The sequence below is a fragment of the Crassostrea angulata genome, chromosome 6 (genome assembly GCF_025612915.1).
Source record: "Crassostrea angulata isolate pt1a10 chromosome 6, ASM2561291v2, whole genome shotgun sequence".
Lineage (NCBI taxonomy): Eukaryota > Metazoa > Mollusca > Bivalvia > Ostreida > Ostreidae > Magallana > Magallana angulata.
Genome location: NC_069116.1, coordinates 29,928,859 through 29,946,690, shown reverse-complemented (window position 1 = coordinate 29,946,690; position 17,832 = coordinate 29,928,859). Strand labels below are relative to the sequence as shown.

Here is a 17,832-nt window from a genome sequence, read left to right as displayed (position 1 = left end):
TCAGAGGAAATGTGAACCTCTGATTTTTAAGTAATAATCACAGTCACGTGGAAGTTAGCGCGATCTCCTCAAACAAAAAGATAACAACTCTGTTAGAAGTCTGTACATTGTCATAATACTGTCAACAACCTACAATATTTCATTGCTTTCTCTCTCATTTTGTTTTCCCACAGCATTTGCACCAAAAAATATTGCCTCTCATACATTTAATATAATGATCAAACAAATGAGATGAAAGAGAGTGTTCATGAACATATATAACATTTGATAGACTTTGGTAAAACATATGTACAAAAATTCTCCTCTGTACAAAAAAATGTCATGATATACACAAGTAAACAACAGCTACCCTATGTACTATAACCTAGGTCAAAGGTCACATTATACTACTAGTACTTCTTGTTGTCGTACAATAAATAGACATCTTTGATGCCAGTGCATTCATAAAAGCACTTCAAAAAAATTAATTCCCCTAAGTATAAATAAAAAAGATCTTGTTTTTGTGTAAAAATGAAAAATTCAATACAAATTCATTAAATGCAAATTCATTAAGGAAATGTTACCATCAGGCAGTAATGAATTTGATTCACATTATCTCAATGCTCCTTTTCCATTGCATAACATGCAAACAACAAAGAATGTGTTGACAGAATGTAATGAAAGACTTTGTTTCTTGAGATGCATGGTACAACTGATGGAATAATCAAAGTTCACAGCATGCTTTTTATACTGTTTTTGCACACTTGTCTTTTAATATACTTCAAGATTAAAAAGTGCAAAACCATTCAATTTATTACAAAACACATTTAAAGCATATATCTAAATTATAAAAAAGAAATTGAGATCATAAAAAAAAATTTAATAATACAAAAAATTCTTTTTAGTAATTGTATGTTAATAAATTAAGTCTGAGCTGAAAACATATATTTTAGAGTAAACCTGCACATTCACTATACCAGTATATTTGCTTAAAAAGCCATTAAATTCTAATGAACTTCATATGCATTTGACACTAAGTTTCTCTTTATTTTTATAATGGACAGTCAACAACAAAGCATCTACAAGTTGTCTGAACAAGAAATAAATTAGTTTACATGGACTTGTGAACATCCAAATATCCCCCTAAAAATCCCCTATTTTTGATGTCTCCATTGCTACTCTCATAGACATACAAGTTAACATACACACATTTGACATGAAGTTGAGTATTTGAAATACCACTAAAAATCCTTAGCAATTCTCATCAAATTGTAAGTAGATGTGTTGTTCATTATTACTGGTAAACACTAGTTTTTATTTGGCAGGGCTTTTGAGACTGCACTAATTAGGCAAGATAAACTTTGGCACTTTTACCCTCATGTCATGCATCAATGCTAGGTAATTATCAATATGACACATTTATTTATTATTTTATACAGTTATAATTTCTCCCTTGTGTTCACAGACAAATTTCTTTGAACAAAATATGAAAGGCAACTGTAACTTCACAATACATATAGCCAAAAATATTTGCAAGTCAGACGTTAATAGTCTTCCAATTTTTGACAAATGGTTGCCCCGACTTGTACAGTTATTAAATTTTATTCCAGAATCCTTAAAAAATAACCAATTTTATTGATAAAATGATATTTTGTCCAGTTAGATATTACTTTGCTCAAATTTGATCACATCTGTAAATAAGACAAGAAAACATTTCATTGCGTAAACACTCAAGTTCCAAAATATCACATATGCATCCAATGCATCAACGGTTTTTTCCTACAGTCACCATTGTCTCTCTCAAAAATATCACATCATACAAATGCATTTAATGCATGATACATCTGCATAAGCACCATGAAATGGATTGGCAAACATGACTGGCGATCATTTTGTACGGGGTCAAAGGTCAACCATGACAGAGCATTGTAGGTCTCCAGGACATATCTGAAAATGAAAAAAAAAAACCCAACAGATTAATTGGTCAGATTCTCAATCTATTCTTGATATTTAAATGTAGAAACAACCTGTATTCAAATAGGTTTTAGAATTTGTATTTTCAGTGTTTCATTTGAACAATCTGTCCGAAATCTTTCTCAAACACAATATTGTCCGAAATCCTTCTCGAACACAATATTCATGTGAATTGATGAGGAAGAGATTTATACTAATTCTTACCGCAACACATCAGGTGTTAGATTGGAATCTAGTGGATGAGAATTCTTGTGATGAGTGTATGAAAATTCATCGTGTTTGGAGGAACTGTGGATATGGAGAGCAGCCTGGAGAAAAAGACAAGAAAAAGTCAGTCTTAAATCATTTTTAACTTAAACATGAAATACTGAAGAGAAACAATATTTTGACTGAAAGCTATCAAACTTGTCCACTACCAAATGTCCCCATATTTTTCTCTCTTTTAACTCTAAGAGTAAAGAACAAAATATCAAATACTACTGGCAGTTCAAAAAGCAGCTTAGTGGCTCTCTCTATTTCTACAAGTATCATTAACAAACCTTGAAGCAAGAAGGACACTGAAATTCTTTTTCTGGAGACGCGGACCAGAACCAGCGGGGGAGGGGGCCTGGACTGGCCGTCGAGATGAAGTACCCCAGGGCCAGGGGCTGGTTCAGAAGGTTAGGCATTTCATCCTGTGGATCATTGCTTGTGGCATTCTTTTGCTGAAAGAATAAATATCTCCATAAAATGAACATTGCTGGAACTTCACATTATGTGCTAAAAACTAGTTAGGGCGTGCATCAGTACTTGTTTGGCAAAGATTTGTCTCTTTTGAATGATTCTGGACAGGCATTTTAATGATCACCTGTACAATAATGATTTTTTGGAGAAGAGCAATGAAAATTATAGATTTAGATGATAATATAGAAGTACAGATGAATAGAAATAACTTTAGCTTGTTTAATGTGGAAAATCTGTGCAAATACAGTTTATTACTTTTTCTTTGTTTTATATCATATTTACGTAGTAATCTTTATAATATCACAAACACCAGATGTTATGAATTGTGTAGATTTATTCTAATCTAATGTAAATCAAGGGCAGAACTACATGTATCTTTCCTGGAATAACTATAAATTTCACCCTTAAACACTTCACCAAGTCAACATACAACATAACTACAACTTTCTCTCTATATACCTATCTGATTACTTACAAACTGTCCGTTCATGCTGTGGGTGTTATGAGGCGCTGAATCTCCGGTTGGCGAGCCAGGGTTGGAGATGTTTCCCAAAGCATTACCCTGGTCTGGATAGTTGGTGGTGATCTCGTCGAACACCTCCAGCAGGCACTCCTGGTCCAGGATGGAGTAAAGGTTATTGCCCTGTTCGCCTGAATCCACCAAGTCGTCCATAGGCATGGTGTCCTCCATCGTTATGGTGCCAGAAATCTCCATCACAGGGGCATGAGAGTTGGCCTGCAAAAGTCAAAATGCAATTGTGACACAAATTAAACACTTCTGTTAATTTTTATACTTGAACTGTGGTACCTCTTGTTGATAAAGATAAGGAAATATTTGCTTAACCTTCAAATTGAGGACATTTGCTTTTCAAAAAATCTGCAACACATGTACAGTGTTATGTCAAATGTACACATTTTCTCAAAACAAGTTATCATTTTCTATCAATACAGGTTAGCAATAAACTTTTAACAACATATTATTAGAATTATACAAGTCATTCTCATTTACATTGTAGTTTACATTCAACATAATAGTCCTAAGTATTTTTATACTGTTCTCACATCAGTCTCTGTCTTTGTAAAATTTCTGAGAAATTGCCTAGATGTCAGACCCTTAGCCTGCTAAATATAAGTGTTTCATCTTCCCAAAGTTTGTCCTTCACACTTTATAAGTACAAGGATAAATCAAAAATCAAAAATTATTTTTATAAATGAATTTGGTACTGTAAATGTGGTTATTTACGCATATAAACAAACTACTAGTATTTTACCTGTGCGATGGCTGACGTTGGAAAGACCAGAATGTGGGTGGTGGAGGCATCACGAGGGGTCTGTAAGGGACAGTTACTGCTCATCTTCTCTTCCATCTTGACAGCATCAGCCATGATATTAAATGAGGTGAGAGATTCCAGAGACACAAGGCAGGCACTGAGGATGCCCGGAGTATCACAGTTGCCTATAGTGAGGGAGCACTGCCCACACATTTGCTTCATCTTTTTACCAGCCAATTCCAAGTTCTTCTTGCTCAATAAACCAGACCAACCTGCAAAATGTTATAAATATTTTAAACAGAATACAATATTTAAATAAGCAATACACGTCCCCTACCGTTTTGTATTATTCTATGAAAGCTTCCAAGCACACAACTATTTCAGAGCTATTGTAAAATGTAAACGAGATATCATGCTTTAATCAGAGAAAAAAGAACAGAGGAAATTAAAACTATATGGTTGATATAGAAATTAAATACAAAATAGGTGAAGTAATACTCTTTATTTCATCTCCTGTAATTTCGCCAAGTCTATTCTGAATTCGCTGGTAAAAATTTGTGAAAACAATGCACTGTTATGCACAATATCATTTCTTACCGTCTTCTGTACCCCGAATCAAACCAAACAGTTAAACAGCCCAACCCGACAACGAACCCGATTGTAATAATTCCAAAAAAATACCCTGCCGATTAAATTTACAACACAATGTTTAACACTATTTTACAGAATTTATTTTTTTGTTAGATATGATAAAAGGAATGGTACAAGTAACGCACGATATTATTACTGACTACATACTGGCCTCGTTTATTCAATACACTCCGAACCCGATAACGAACCCGAACATTAAAAAATTGGAATATAAAAAATTAATTTTCTCGAAAATATGTCAATCAGACGCTACAAAAGTGTAAACTTGATCTGTAGTTTGACATTTTGAAGCTGTTCAGCAAGTTTCATATTATTCCTCAAATGCATAAAGAAAAAAAGTGTGGAAAACTGAAGTGGGACAGACAGACGGACTGACAGACAGACGGACGGACGGACGGACGGACAGACGGACGCAGAGGAAAGCTATAGTCCCCTCCGGTGAAACCGGTAGGGGACTAAAAATAAGTATGGTTATGAAGTAAGAGCATCCAAACAAATGCCAGTATAAAGCTAGTTTTCACTACTAACCTTTCATTTCTCCATGCCCTATTCTTCCAAAGCGACCAATAATAAGTCTACATGGTACAGAGGACATGGACACTACTCCAAGCAAAAAGTCCCAGAGTTTCTGCAGCCCAATTTTTCTGGCAGAAGCCTTTTTTCGTCTGCTCCTGAAAAAACATTTTTCTTTTTTTAGTACAAAGAGCTTTACTTTTTTCCTTCAAGTGCATTTCAATTTCTTTCCATCTACTTCTATACTGTACATGAAGAAAGAACAATGTATACCTGTTTGGAATCTCAATGTTTATGGAGCAGGTCTCCATCATTTCTCCCTGTTCGTCAGTACACGCTGCTAGGAGATAGCGCTGATCCTCTGACATACAGTAGGCACAGAAGAGAACAAAACTCCTCTCCAGTTTGTCTCCACATGACTCCGCTAGTATGGTCTGCGTGTCCTTGGTGGGGGCCAAAACAAACGGAGGACCATGCAGTTTGATACTTCCAGCTTTATCAGCCTATAAAACACATCAAAAACACTTGTTACCTGTGCTCTGTAAAGTTGTGCATTCAAAACATTACATGTAATTTGTAAATAAGATATGTGAAACAAATAGTGTACCTCTTTTTTCCTGAGAAAGATTTCCGCTGCTGCAGCAGGCCCAAATCCAGTGAGATGTCGACCCAGAATGGAGTGCGCCAGATTCCAACGACACATGGAAAAGACAGAGAAGCATATGGACTGCAGAGTCTGCATGTTGAATCCCTTTTCCATCGTCTCCAGGATTGTGCTGAGGGGAATAATCTGGAGACTGATGTTCTGCTGGAGGGTCTCGGGCAGAGATTTCACCAGCTGGTTGTAGCATTTGAGAAGGCCCACTTTGGTAAGTCTCTCTACACTGGGGTCCCAGTCAGATCCATACGTAAAGGAGTCAATCAGATACACCATTAGCGCAGGGCATTCCTGGCTTGTGGTCTGCTCCGCATCCAAGTACAGACTGTCGCGGGCGTTTCCAGGGGTCTCCACATTTTCTGTAAACCATTCGATAATGATAATGCAATGTCTAGACTTGATAAACAATAAAACCAGCTAAACATAGTAAACTTTGTTTTTGAAATTAGAATTTTAAAAATCATTCAGGATATTCAGTGTAAATATAGATTTCAAAATCTTAGCTAGTACTGTGGTTTCATTAATATTCAAGGGTATCAATTTTCGTTGGTGAAGTGAAAATCACAGTTTCAAAGATAGATAAATTTGTGGCCAAAAACCTTATCAGTATAAAATGTAAATAGAAATTGCACTTCGATGAACATTTAATTTCGTGGATCAACTTAACAACGAAATCCACGAAAATTGGTATTCAACGAACATGATGAAACCACAGTAAGTGAGCAGTATAAAACAAGTGAATCCAAAAGAACTACTTCAACCGATTCCTACCTTTGTCTTCAGCTGTGTGTGGCTGTGGAGCCGGCATGGTAAATGCATTGTGCTCTGATTGGTTGACGTCTGGCTTTGTCTCTGCAGGTTTGTAACCAGGTCTGTTGTTGGACATTGGCTCAAACACAGATTGGTCCAAGTTTTGCTGAGCCAGTAATGGTGCTGAAAAATAGTATTTCTTGTTAACTTGACATCATACAGTTAAATGAACACCTGAAAGACTTCAAAGTTTGAATTTGCACAAAGCTATGAGCAAAATATTTATGCAGAAAAAGATCCAATTTACCTAGGAAGGATCGACACACTTGGGAATACAGCCGCAGTTTACTTGCTACATTGGAATTGCCTAAAACAATTATCATCAAATTAGTCCATGAATTCGAATTTTTTCCCCGTGAATAATTCAGCACATCAAATTCACACAAGACAGCTATGTATGTACAACAACTTACCAATAAACTTAAACCAATCATCTGGATGATCTTCAGTCGAGAATTTTTCTGCAATTTTTTTGCCTACTCTCATGATTCCATCACGGAGCTTAAGCGACACAGGCGAGTGCCTGCCCATGCGAGACAGTTCATACACATTGCTTAATTCTTTGAAGAATAAGATTATTGCATTGATGATGTAATCATTATCAGGGGCAAGAACAATATAGGCGATATCACGAGGCTTCCCATAGGGCTCAAGGAATTGTTTATCCTGAAAAGAAATAAAATACAAGTAAGAATGAAAGAAATTAATGCTGGCTAAAAAAAAATATATATAAATATGGAAAATAGACTTGCAATTAAATCAACTTACCCAGTATCTCAGAGAGTAAGGAGACAGAGACACCCAGTCTCCATCTAGCCCAGCCAGGAAGGATGGGATAGGCTGAGGGGTCGAGTTCTCATCTGAACCTATTAATATTAGAACAATAATATGAACTCATTACACAACAACGAATATCAATCTACATGATTGATTTTACCTCATACAGGTACAACTACATGCAATTTAAAACTTAGACAAGAGAATGTCCCCCTCCCCAAAATTAAAACCAGGGAAAATTTAGGAAGAAAAATTTAAAATCACACATGAACATGATTAATGAAATCTTAATGCCAGCATCATTTCTCTCCTTCCACAGTATCACAGTATATGTCCCATGGAAATTTCTGCCTTTACATACATCTACATAAAATATCCTTTCTTCTGACTTTTTATTTTCATTTAGCAAAAATTCAGTTAGATCATGAAATAAAAAATATATATTTTTGACAGGTAAATTGCAGATCATGTAAATTTTTCTTACCTCTCCCTGCCAGCTGGTGAAATTCTTTCCAAGTAAGGGGCCCAGACAACTTATATTTGTGTTCCCATAATGGTATGCTTCGTTTGTTTTGTATGGCATCTTGGAGAATAGGTTGTAGAGATTTCAAGACTTGTACACAGTCCTGAGAATTTTGAGGTATTCGACTAGCACCTGCAAAATACAGAAACATAGCTTTTGTATATCACAGTTAACAAATGTCTTGGAAATAATTTTTCTGTGTTTATTATGCATATATTCTGCATTAAATCATAATAGTCAAACTGTCATCTCCAACTAGATAGGACTGTTTAAAAAAACTTCCAAGATATCCGAGTATTTGATATACATCAATGGTAAAATACTTCAAAAATAAGTGGTTGGGACTAACAAATCCCTTTGACATTTCCCTTATTTTCGCAATATCGAAGTTCAACTGTATCATCTGAACACCACTGATAATCACTCAGGTTTACATCTGATTCAATTGTACATACAATCTTATTTAAATAATAATGCAGTTACCCTCGACATGTTTAGAACTGTTATGCTTAAAACGGTGAATGTCTCCATTCACACTTATCATTAGAGTCAATAGTAAACATACCATCAACTTGTACATAAATTAAAAAATGTTATTCTTTACGAGATTTACATGTAACATAACACTTCTGACCTTGTAAAAACTGCCACTTGTGTAAGCATGTAGATTTGTGATTGGGATCATCCAGTTTGTTTGGAGAGCAGTGCTCCATTGCCTGTCGCCCGAGATCCAATGCCATGTATGTGATATCATTGCCATCTAAAAATCATCATTGGGAATAAAATACATGTGGTGATCAATACATTATCATTAAATTTTCATAATGCAAACAAAGGATTTGGCTCTTGGGGGCAGAATTTAAAAGCAAAATCTAAGCTTTTCAATTCTAGAGAAATATGTCAAATTAATATTTATAGCTATTCTAAAACAAGCTTCAAATCATGAAAAATTTTGAATTACAGTTTATGACTTCTGCAAACCATCATATATCTTCAACGCACATAATCAAATAAGTTTGAAAGCAAAACAACATATCCATCTACTGTGTAACTCGCTCTGCTTTATCTCATTAAGCTATGAAGAAACAGCATTGTACGGAGATCCTTACCTTGAAGTTGCAAGATGTCTAACAAAGAAGATGAATCCTCTGTAAATCCGGATGTCGTGTTCATCATGCCAAGTCGCAGTAAATGTTGAATTGTAGAAGCAGAGGGATAAGGAATGGAGAACTGACTGACCAACAGATTCAGAATCTCATGGGGCCAGTCGGCATACTCGGACACTTTGTCTTTCTGATACTCCAGGGCAAGTAAACTAGGTTTCCGCCCCTCGTACCGATCATTTTTAATACCCGTAATGTCCACTTCATCCTCATAGAACAACCCGGAATTGTGTCCAAAGCGTCTGTTCACAATAGCACTAAATCCGCAGACACATCGCGTCGCAGACTCTGCAGAGGAGTCTGAGAGATAAATTTCAGTGTCCGCACCCTTGATGTTCATATTACACACACAGATATTGCAGCTGTCGAAATTCACATCACGGAACAGGTTCAATCGTGAATCCATCAAGAACACATTTACTACGAGGCTGTGCACTTCTGGAATTTGATGATTTGTTCCCTGGTTATCGATAGAATTCAGAGTCTTGTTGAGATATGATGATGCATTGGATGCCGGAGACTGTAACTCATTATAGTTACTCAAAGGAGTCCTTTGTTGTCCTACACTATTACTTAGGAATGTGGCAGGTGAGTTTTCTACTGCACTGGATGGCATTCGAGATGACATGCTGGGTATATTTTCAATGGACGGGATATTGGTATAGCTATAGGAAAAAAATTAGTTTGAAATCAGTGAGCATTGAGCAACTGAAAATCTGATTAAACTACAATTTTCCATTCTCATTCACTTCGATTTCAAGCATAAAAACCTCTGACAATTACCTTGGAGGAACCGGTTTCTCAAAACTTGAGAATTGCCAGTGTCCTTTGTAATCTGGTGGGCGTGGCAATGGGGACAGTTTGCTGCTTTGTAGTACTATTGGTGAGTATTTATCTGAGCCCATGAACTCAGCTTGACCTGCAGGCTCAAACACAGCTGGCAAATCCTACCAAAGAAATAAGAGAAATTCAATAAGAACACTATCTGTGACATTATTACATCATTACTGTATCCAGTTTTAATTATTAGGCTTACAACTCTTCACTTAAAAAAATGGTAGTTTTACCCTGAAAAAATCTTCCTTGATTGCATGAATGAACTCGGTCTTGATGACTTGCTTCTCTAATGAGATGTGGTTGTCCATGACGTCATGGGGCCCTGGTGATCGGTCATTGGAGGTATTGTTTGATGGGGGAGTTGGGTACATCTTGGACAGTTCTGAGACAGCTGTAGACACAAAAAGTTCATGTTGAATATAACAATGTCATAATACTAAGGGAATTACCAAATCAAACGTTCATGTCAAATATAACATCATAATACAAAGGGAATTAACAAAACACAACTAGTGTACGATTCTGCTTACATATTGCACCATCTGTAACAGTCATTGCATTGTTTAAAGGAAACTTTGTAGTGCCGTCCTCATATTTATCCATGGTTTGACCAAGGTTACCAAACTGAAAATACAGACCAAACACTTCAATTATATTCTAAACAGGTGAAAGTGAATTCTATGTATCTGAAAACAGTACATGAAACACAATTCAGATACTTTCTTCAAGATTATCAATAGACATTTAAGGTATTCGATGTATAACGACCACATTTTGTACCTAAGAAATGAATGGTCCGGTATTCCTAATCATGGTATCATTTTGAAGGTGTTATCAAATGAAAATACTCCACCAAAGGAATTTTCAAAATATTAATTATGGTCCAACTAATTACACCTTGAATTTTGTATTGAAGTCTATGGGCAACGTATGTTATAATGCGATATTGTAAAAAGAAACTTAAAATTTGTAAAACTCTCTTGGTTAATACATGCATAAACTTTCTCTTTATCAAAATATGAATCAAAATAAATCATTTACCGCAGGTATTCTGACGAAATTAAAATTTTCTTTTTTTCAACAAGGGGAGATAACTCTTTAAAAAAATTTAAGGTGCAAAATGACCGGCTTCTTATATGTTGTCAGTCTTGTGAATTTGGTTCATTTCACTTTCATTGTTTTTTAGAAGTACATATTTAACTGGTTTTAAATGATTCAAAATTGTTCAATATCCCTTTATTATACATTGAATACCTTAAAACTGAATGTAATTATTCATAGTTCTTTCAGGCAATGAATATACTATATTTCAAACCGACAATTAGCTGATAATTAAGCACTTACATGTTCAGGGTCATCCTTATCTGAATCATCCGAGTCAAATATATGGGCCAAGTCGTCGTAACTTGGTTTCAGATCGCTTGTGTGAATCAGATGCTTGGTGCCACTTGGAGTTTCTGGGGGAGACGATGCAGAGTCTGAAAAAAGATGCAAAGACACAGCCTCAAAAACTGTTAGTGCAAAAAACAGGAATACGCTAATAAAAATTCATCAACAGAAATCTTGTTTTTTACCTGGTATTTCTGTGAAAGGATCTCCAAAATCCATTTTTTCATCATCCTGTAAGTTCAATAAAAATTAAATAAAAATATTTCTTGCATTCAAAAAAGAAATCACACTTAAAAATTCTTTCCTGGTTGCCTTAAAAGCGTTACTTAAGGAATGCATGGAGCATTGTTTCGAAAAGTGCTTATTATATTAGTTGATTTCTAAACACCGACATTTTTCTCTGCACTTTTAGGGAAGCTACATAGACTTATTCACACATAAAGTTAAGGTCTACATTGAAATGAACATTTCACTTACAGTTCACTTAAAACAGTTAAAAAAAAAAAAAAATTAAGGTTTAAGAAATAATATTAAAAAAGTCTATTTCTAAACTACAAAGTTTTTAGGTCACTTCAGCCCTCCTTCTAAGCTCCTTCCACTTTTCCCCTCTTGTAAGTCAATTTCTAACTATATGTACTAAGCTTGAAGGTTAATTCAGCTCTTTTCAAAGCTTGTTTTGATCAGCTTTCCTCTACTGAATTATAAACAACTAGTACAATATTTATGACAGTGCTTATTTTTTTTCTGGCAATCCATGCTTTGAAATAGAGAAGCAGAATTTAAGTAAATTAAAAGTAAGTACCATTTTCTTGTTGTTTATGTATTCGTCTCGGCTTGAGCGAAACATGCGTTTAGACACTGTGGCTGGGTTGATGGACTGCTCGTCATCAATGAAGTCGTAGGGATCTGGCTGCTTTGTCTTGTGTTTTTGTGATTGATGATTCAGGGAAAGACTGGGAGATTCAGGTCCTATCTCAACAACAGAACTCGACCTTTCTACTCGGGCTCTCTTTACAGGGTATTCTGACCTGATGAGGAAAAATTAAATATGAATGTAAATCTTTCACATTTTTAAAAGTTATGCATTTCTGTTTGAGCAATGAATTTAAAATCAAAAACAATCAACAGAAACCTTCATAAACATCAACAACATTTATGCCTTAAAAGTGTTTGAAGAACAGTATTTGCATTAAACTGTGATTGTAATGTTATTTTGGCCTCATTTGGGACCTAAATTTGAGTGCCTGGTCAAATCAAAATTTCTTTGTACAATTTAAAATCTAAATCATAAGATAATCACTTTCTCCCATTTTCTTCTTTAATCACTGTATTTTGGGGCCAATATACAACATGGTGAAGTAATTTTTAAACCAACTAATTTGTATCTCAATGACAGGTCAAAGTGAACTTACCATGAGTGAATAGATTGATAATCATACAAAAACTTTGTGACTAGTTCATCTTCATCAGTATCTTTAGCTGGCAGAACAGGCCTTTTGATGCCCGGCACTTCAGGATGAGGTTGTGAAGTCTTGATCCAGTTATTTATACTGGCAGTCTTAGCCTCGCTTTGTTGACCAGGCCAAGACAGGGGCGACAGAATATTATCAGCCACCTTTGGCGTAGATGCAGTGGTAGGTTTGATGAATTCTGATGCTGGGTTAGTTTGTGGTGGAGCCTCAGTAATTAATTTTGCCGTTTTGTTGTCTGTCCCTGCATCCACTGGGGGATGGGGGCTCAGTTTGGGCATTGCTGGGTCCGGGGGTGACTGAGGCCCGGTCATGGGGGACATATCCGCCGGTGAGGCAGCCTCTACACTTGCAACTGTGCCTCCATTTGTTTCAGTTGAATTGTTAAGCTGAGGAAGTAAAGAATTTCCTGGTGCAGAGTTAAAGGGGGCAGTAGACCCTGATAAGACTAGCGGCATATCATTCTGGGTGGCATCTTCTACCACAATGTGACGCCGATGGAATGGAAGGGAACCTCGAGAGAGACGGGATTGCTGACGCTCGAGTTTATCAGGCTTGTCCCCCTTCTTCCCCACAAGAGGTACGACACTTTTGTTTTGTTGGCCAAGCTTATTCTTAGCTCCTCTGTGTCTGCAAAGTAAGGCAGTGCACCCACATTAATATAGCTTCAGATATTTAAACAAAATTTTTTTTTTTTTCAATGACTTGACATCATTTATCTGTTGATAAACAACCTAATAAATTGGTAACAGTATCTCACCTAGCACAATTACATGTAGTTTTTACAGAGGGGTCATTGAAATTCCACACCCCAACAGCTGCTTCATCACTGATGGTTTCCATAGACCTGTAAAACCAAGTTACCATTTAATCACACTTTATTACCCTAGATTCAAAAGTCTTCATTGCATCTAGATTCAAAAGTCTTCATTGCATCTTTTTTAACCATTCAAATGTATTCATTACATACAGAAAGGAATATTGACATTTCTGCTTTTGCAATTTCTCTGATGTTTACCTTTTTGCAATGCCTGCAGTGACTAGGTTGTCTTGAGTAACCTTCTCTGTGATTCTAGCACTAAATGCCCTCGAAGACTTGGCCATCAGCTCTGTGTTTGCATCAGTGTGAGCCCCCGTGTAAGGAGCACATTGAACCTTCCCTCCTGCATCGGCCCCTGGGAGGAGCACAGCGGCTGCTGGTGAGGTAGGTGGAGTAAGTAAGCCTCCCCCCGGGGCCACTCCTGGGCGCTGGGCTGTCAGATTGGGTGCACGGGTTGGTGCATCCTCAATTTCACACAGCAGAACATAACATGAAGGATATTTCATTCTTACTCCAGCTGCAATGGATGTAGAGAAAGAGATGTGCAATCAGTATGTATCAAGTCATTTTTACCAATTCAAAATTTTATAACTGAACAATTCTATTTGTTTAAAAAATATAAATCAGAGATGAGTGTTGCTTTGCCCCTATCCAATAATTTTCTGAGGCTTATGTTAATCTGTCATGTTTCTTAATAACTACCAGTAAGCTTCTATCACAGACTTAACACACTGAAGTTCAATAGCAATGATACATGTGAAATACACGTACAGTAATACTTTAATTGAATCACATCAGTCATAACCCTAACTCATGGATGATCTTTGATTTCAAATTCAGATTTCATACAATCATGGGCCAGATGTGAAAGTACACCATACTTCAACCCTTATCATGAACAAGATCATATGCTCTTTAAATCAAATCATGAGCATTCCTCCCTCAAATTAAAGAGAATGTATATGCATTGTTACTTGTGTCAAAGACATTTTTCTGTACATGTGTAATTTGAAAGACTGTTAAGAATGCTCACCGACAATGACTTCTACCAATGGTGGTATTTTATTGACGTCCGTTCCATCGTTTTTATCCAAAGGGTAAAACTGGCTCCATTCTTCAATGATTTTACTGGCCGACTGATCGGTCTCACGGTAAGAATTCCCAGTGAGAGAACCACATAATCCATATGGCACCAAAATAACTAAAACCACAGAATTCACACAATTACTATGGCCAATCTTGAAATTTGCTACAAACTTGTTTGCATCATACAAACACATTTTCTTTAATGTGTATCAGATTACAGAAAAGCAGTCGTATTGATAACGATCTTTCATGATTTCCATAAGGATATGAAACCCCAAGAAAATTAACTTAATTTTTGATATGACATTCTTTAAAATAAAAGTATTATTCTTAATTTCTTTGTTAAAGGGCTACATTTATACATTGTATAAATGATCGTACCTTGAAGATTGCCTGGGTTTTCTTGTGCTGTTGACAGGTGATTATTTGTTAAGCGCCACACAGGGGGGTGCTGCTTCACTTCTATACTGGCACACACAGAACTCTCTCCATGTAGAAAGAAGTTGAAACAGAAGGACAGATGTGTGCTGTAATAGATATATAAAACTTTAGATAGGTACATGTATATCGGAATATGAAAATAATATTTTGAATAAAATAATTTTTCATTGGTATTTTAGCTAGATTTATTAACAACATGCATCATAGATGTATTTCGATAGCACATACACAAAGCAGAGTTAAATAAAAAGATGCATCCACACTATAAATTATACAAGTTTTGTTGTTTAGCAAAAATCAGTCCTCACAAAATTCTGAGCGGGAAAATCTCTCTACTTGCAAACAGAATGTTTACAATAGTTCAGGTACTTGTATTCTCTTACCTTTTTTCGGGTCCATTGGCATTTACATCATGAGGCTGGACAAACCACTTTCCAATGCGAACAAATCCCCGATGAAGGAGACATCTACAAAAACAGGCATCAAAGAATGTATGGAACTTGTTGCAGGCATGTATATTCAATTTGCAGTCCATTTATGTTTAACAAAGTTAATCAAAATCTTTACATATTTACTGTGATTTTCCCCCCTTCAAATTGTGATCAATCTCATTAAGTTTGGGAAATCTTGGAAATAAACAATACAAAACACACTGATGTTTTTCAATCATTGTCAGTTGTATCTTGAATTCTCCAGCTTAACTTACAACTAATGACAATGGATAAGTTACATTTTGGATCAAATTCTCTACCCCCACCCCACCATCTAACACACAAAATTATAAAGGTGTGACACAAGAAATGCCAATTTGGTTACAAACCAGTGTTCAATAAAATGGTTATTTTTATAGGGGCAATCCATGCTGTACCTTTACATTTATCACACTTATGCACTCATAATAATGTTTTTCAGTCAGTCTACCTGAATTTAGAAAAGTTCCAGGCAACACATCATTTTTTTTAAAGGTTTATACTTTATATTCATCGAGAAATAAGATGAAAATATTAACAATACTAAATTGTAACATCAACTACAGTACCACATTACCAATGCATCAGCAACCAATTGTAATGCATTAGTATGTAGTAAAATGGTTGGCTCAGAAACGTTTATAATAATAGAGATTTTTTAAAACTAAAATTTTATTGGGGTAAAATTTTGTGAATTTGCAATTCAAAAGTGGTTCCATTGGGGGGGGGGGTCTAAATTTGTTGATAAAAGTAATTGACCAAATTGCGAATCTTAAAATATCTAATGAAGATTTCTGCTTTCACAGTACATCATCATAATTTAATACAATTATCGGATATTCATCCATTCTTACTTTTCTATAAGGTTATGAAGAGCTTTGAAGATCAGAGTTCTGCATTCATAAGAAATTCCACATTCTCCATTATCCCATCCTCCACTTGAATCCACTGCAATAAAATTCAAAAGCTGAATTAGCATTCAAATACGCTTGATTATCCATAACAGTTACTAATGATGATGTCATAAGCAGAAATTCTAATGTTGTATACTACAAGTTCTGACTGCATTCTCAAAAAAATTTGAAAATTCTGTAGCAAATAAAGTCATTTGAATGTAACATTTCATGAATTGCACTTGATGTTAATTGTTAATTGATGTCACATTGTACAGAGCAATAGGTAACTTCTCGAGACAAAATTTATGCAAATCATCAAAACTGTCAAATTATAAGGCGAGGAAAATAACCCGAGGCAACCTTCTTGTGAATTTCATCAAGTGGAAAACTACTCATAAATCACACACATTATGAACGTTAATTAACACTTGTCAAAGGCATTTTTAAAAAAAATATTCAATTTTTATGCGTATATTGAATTTTAACCTGGTTGACATGATAAACATGACTGACAACCAATGTCACAGTACCTCTTAGGTCCGGAGAAATGAGCCGGCTCAGGTTTTCAGGCTCGTCTCCATACCAAAAGATCCAAAGTTCCTTGTTATAAGACAGCTGATCAGTTGTGTATCTGGGCTGATCTGAACTTCTTGCTACCCTCCTCCATACTGACAAAATGTCAGCTTTGATGCACTTTGAATAAGACACCAGCACTGGATCCTCCAACTGGTCAACAGTTGTGTAGTCGGGATTAGCTGACAGTTTTCTCCATTTTATTCCACGAATCTCCGTCTGATTAAACAAAATACAAAGCTGATATAATGATTTACAGGCGCTGTGATTATTACGGCAAAGTAAACAATGTTAATTACACCGGCACGCGAATAGCAGACATGCATGGTGGTAGCATTCATCAAAGTAATAGTATTTATAGAATAAATCGCACATCCAGGTGACATGTTTATCTAACGAGTAACAACAAAGACTCAAACAACTTTTAAGTTCAAAACATGGTTTTTTGAAATATCAATATCTCTTACCCCGTTCCCACGTGTCTAATTTATCATTAATTCTTTAAATTTAAAAAACGTAGACGGCCTTCGCCTGAAAAAAGGCAATTCAACTTACAAGTGAAAATAAATTCGTGTAACAATCCTCAAGTGAACAGCCGTTCCCTGAAGGAGTTGAGTGACTCATTGTCACGCCATGGTTTTGCAAGACGAACACAGAAAAAATTCTTGTCCTAAGACATCTACTTCGGTAAATTTGCAGAAAAAATCCTCAACACCATAAAATCCTCAACATAATATGGCGACAGTAATGGCTGCTCGCTGGGTGAACAACGGCGGCAAGGGCCGAGAGATACGATTGGCTGATTATCA

The 17,832-nt window shown here is 35.8% G+C and overlaps 1 protein-coding gene across 1 annotated transcript; it reads right to left on the bottom strand.

Annotated features, from left to right (window-relative positions):
• Positions 1–1,031: 1,031 nt before the first annotated feature.
• On the bottom strand, positions 1,032–17,799 carry LOC128188493 (mediator of RNA polymerase II transcription subunit 13-like). The gene is made up of 30 exons (XM_052859575.1): positions 17,579–17,799; positions 16,981–17,242; positions 16,409–16,502; positions 15,468–15,551; positions 15,025–15,170; positions 14,591–14,758; positions 13,756–14,074; positions 13,498–13,584; positions 12,681–13,367; positions 12,071–12,296; positions 11,454–11,499; positions 11,224–11,357; positions 10,410–10,503; positions 10,110–10,270; positions 9,826–9,989; positions 8,989–9,707; positions 8,514–8,639; positions 7,841–8,011; positions 7,348–7,445; positions 6,993–7,245; positions 6,827–6,886; positions 6,541–6,702; positions 5,719–6,128; positions 5,385–5,614; positions 5,127–5,269; positions 3,948–4,219; positions 3,152–3,412; positions 2,493–2,657; positions 2,158–2,261; positions 1,032–1,926 (listed from the first exon to the last, which is right to left on the bottom strand). Exons 1-30 carry the CDS (start codon positions 17,645–17,647, stop codon positions 1,794–1,796), a joined length of 6,048 nt encoding a protein of 2,015 aa, XP_052715535.1. The 5' UTR covers positions 17,648–17,799; the 3' UTR covers positions 1,032–1,793.
• Between the last annotated feature and the right edge of the window lie 33 nt (positions 17,800–17,832).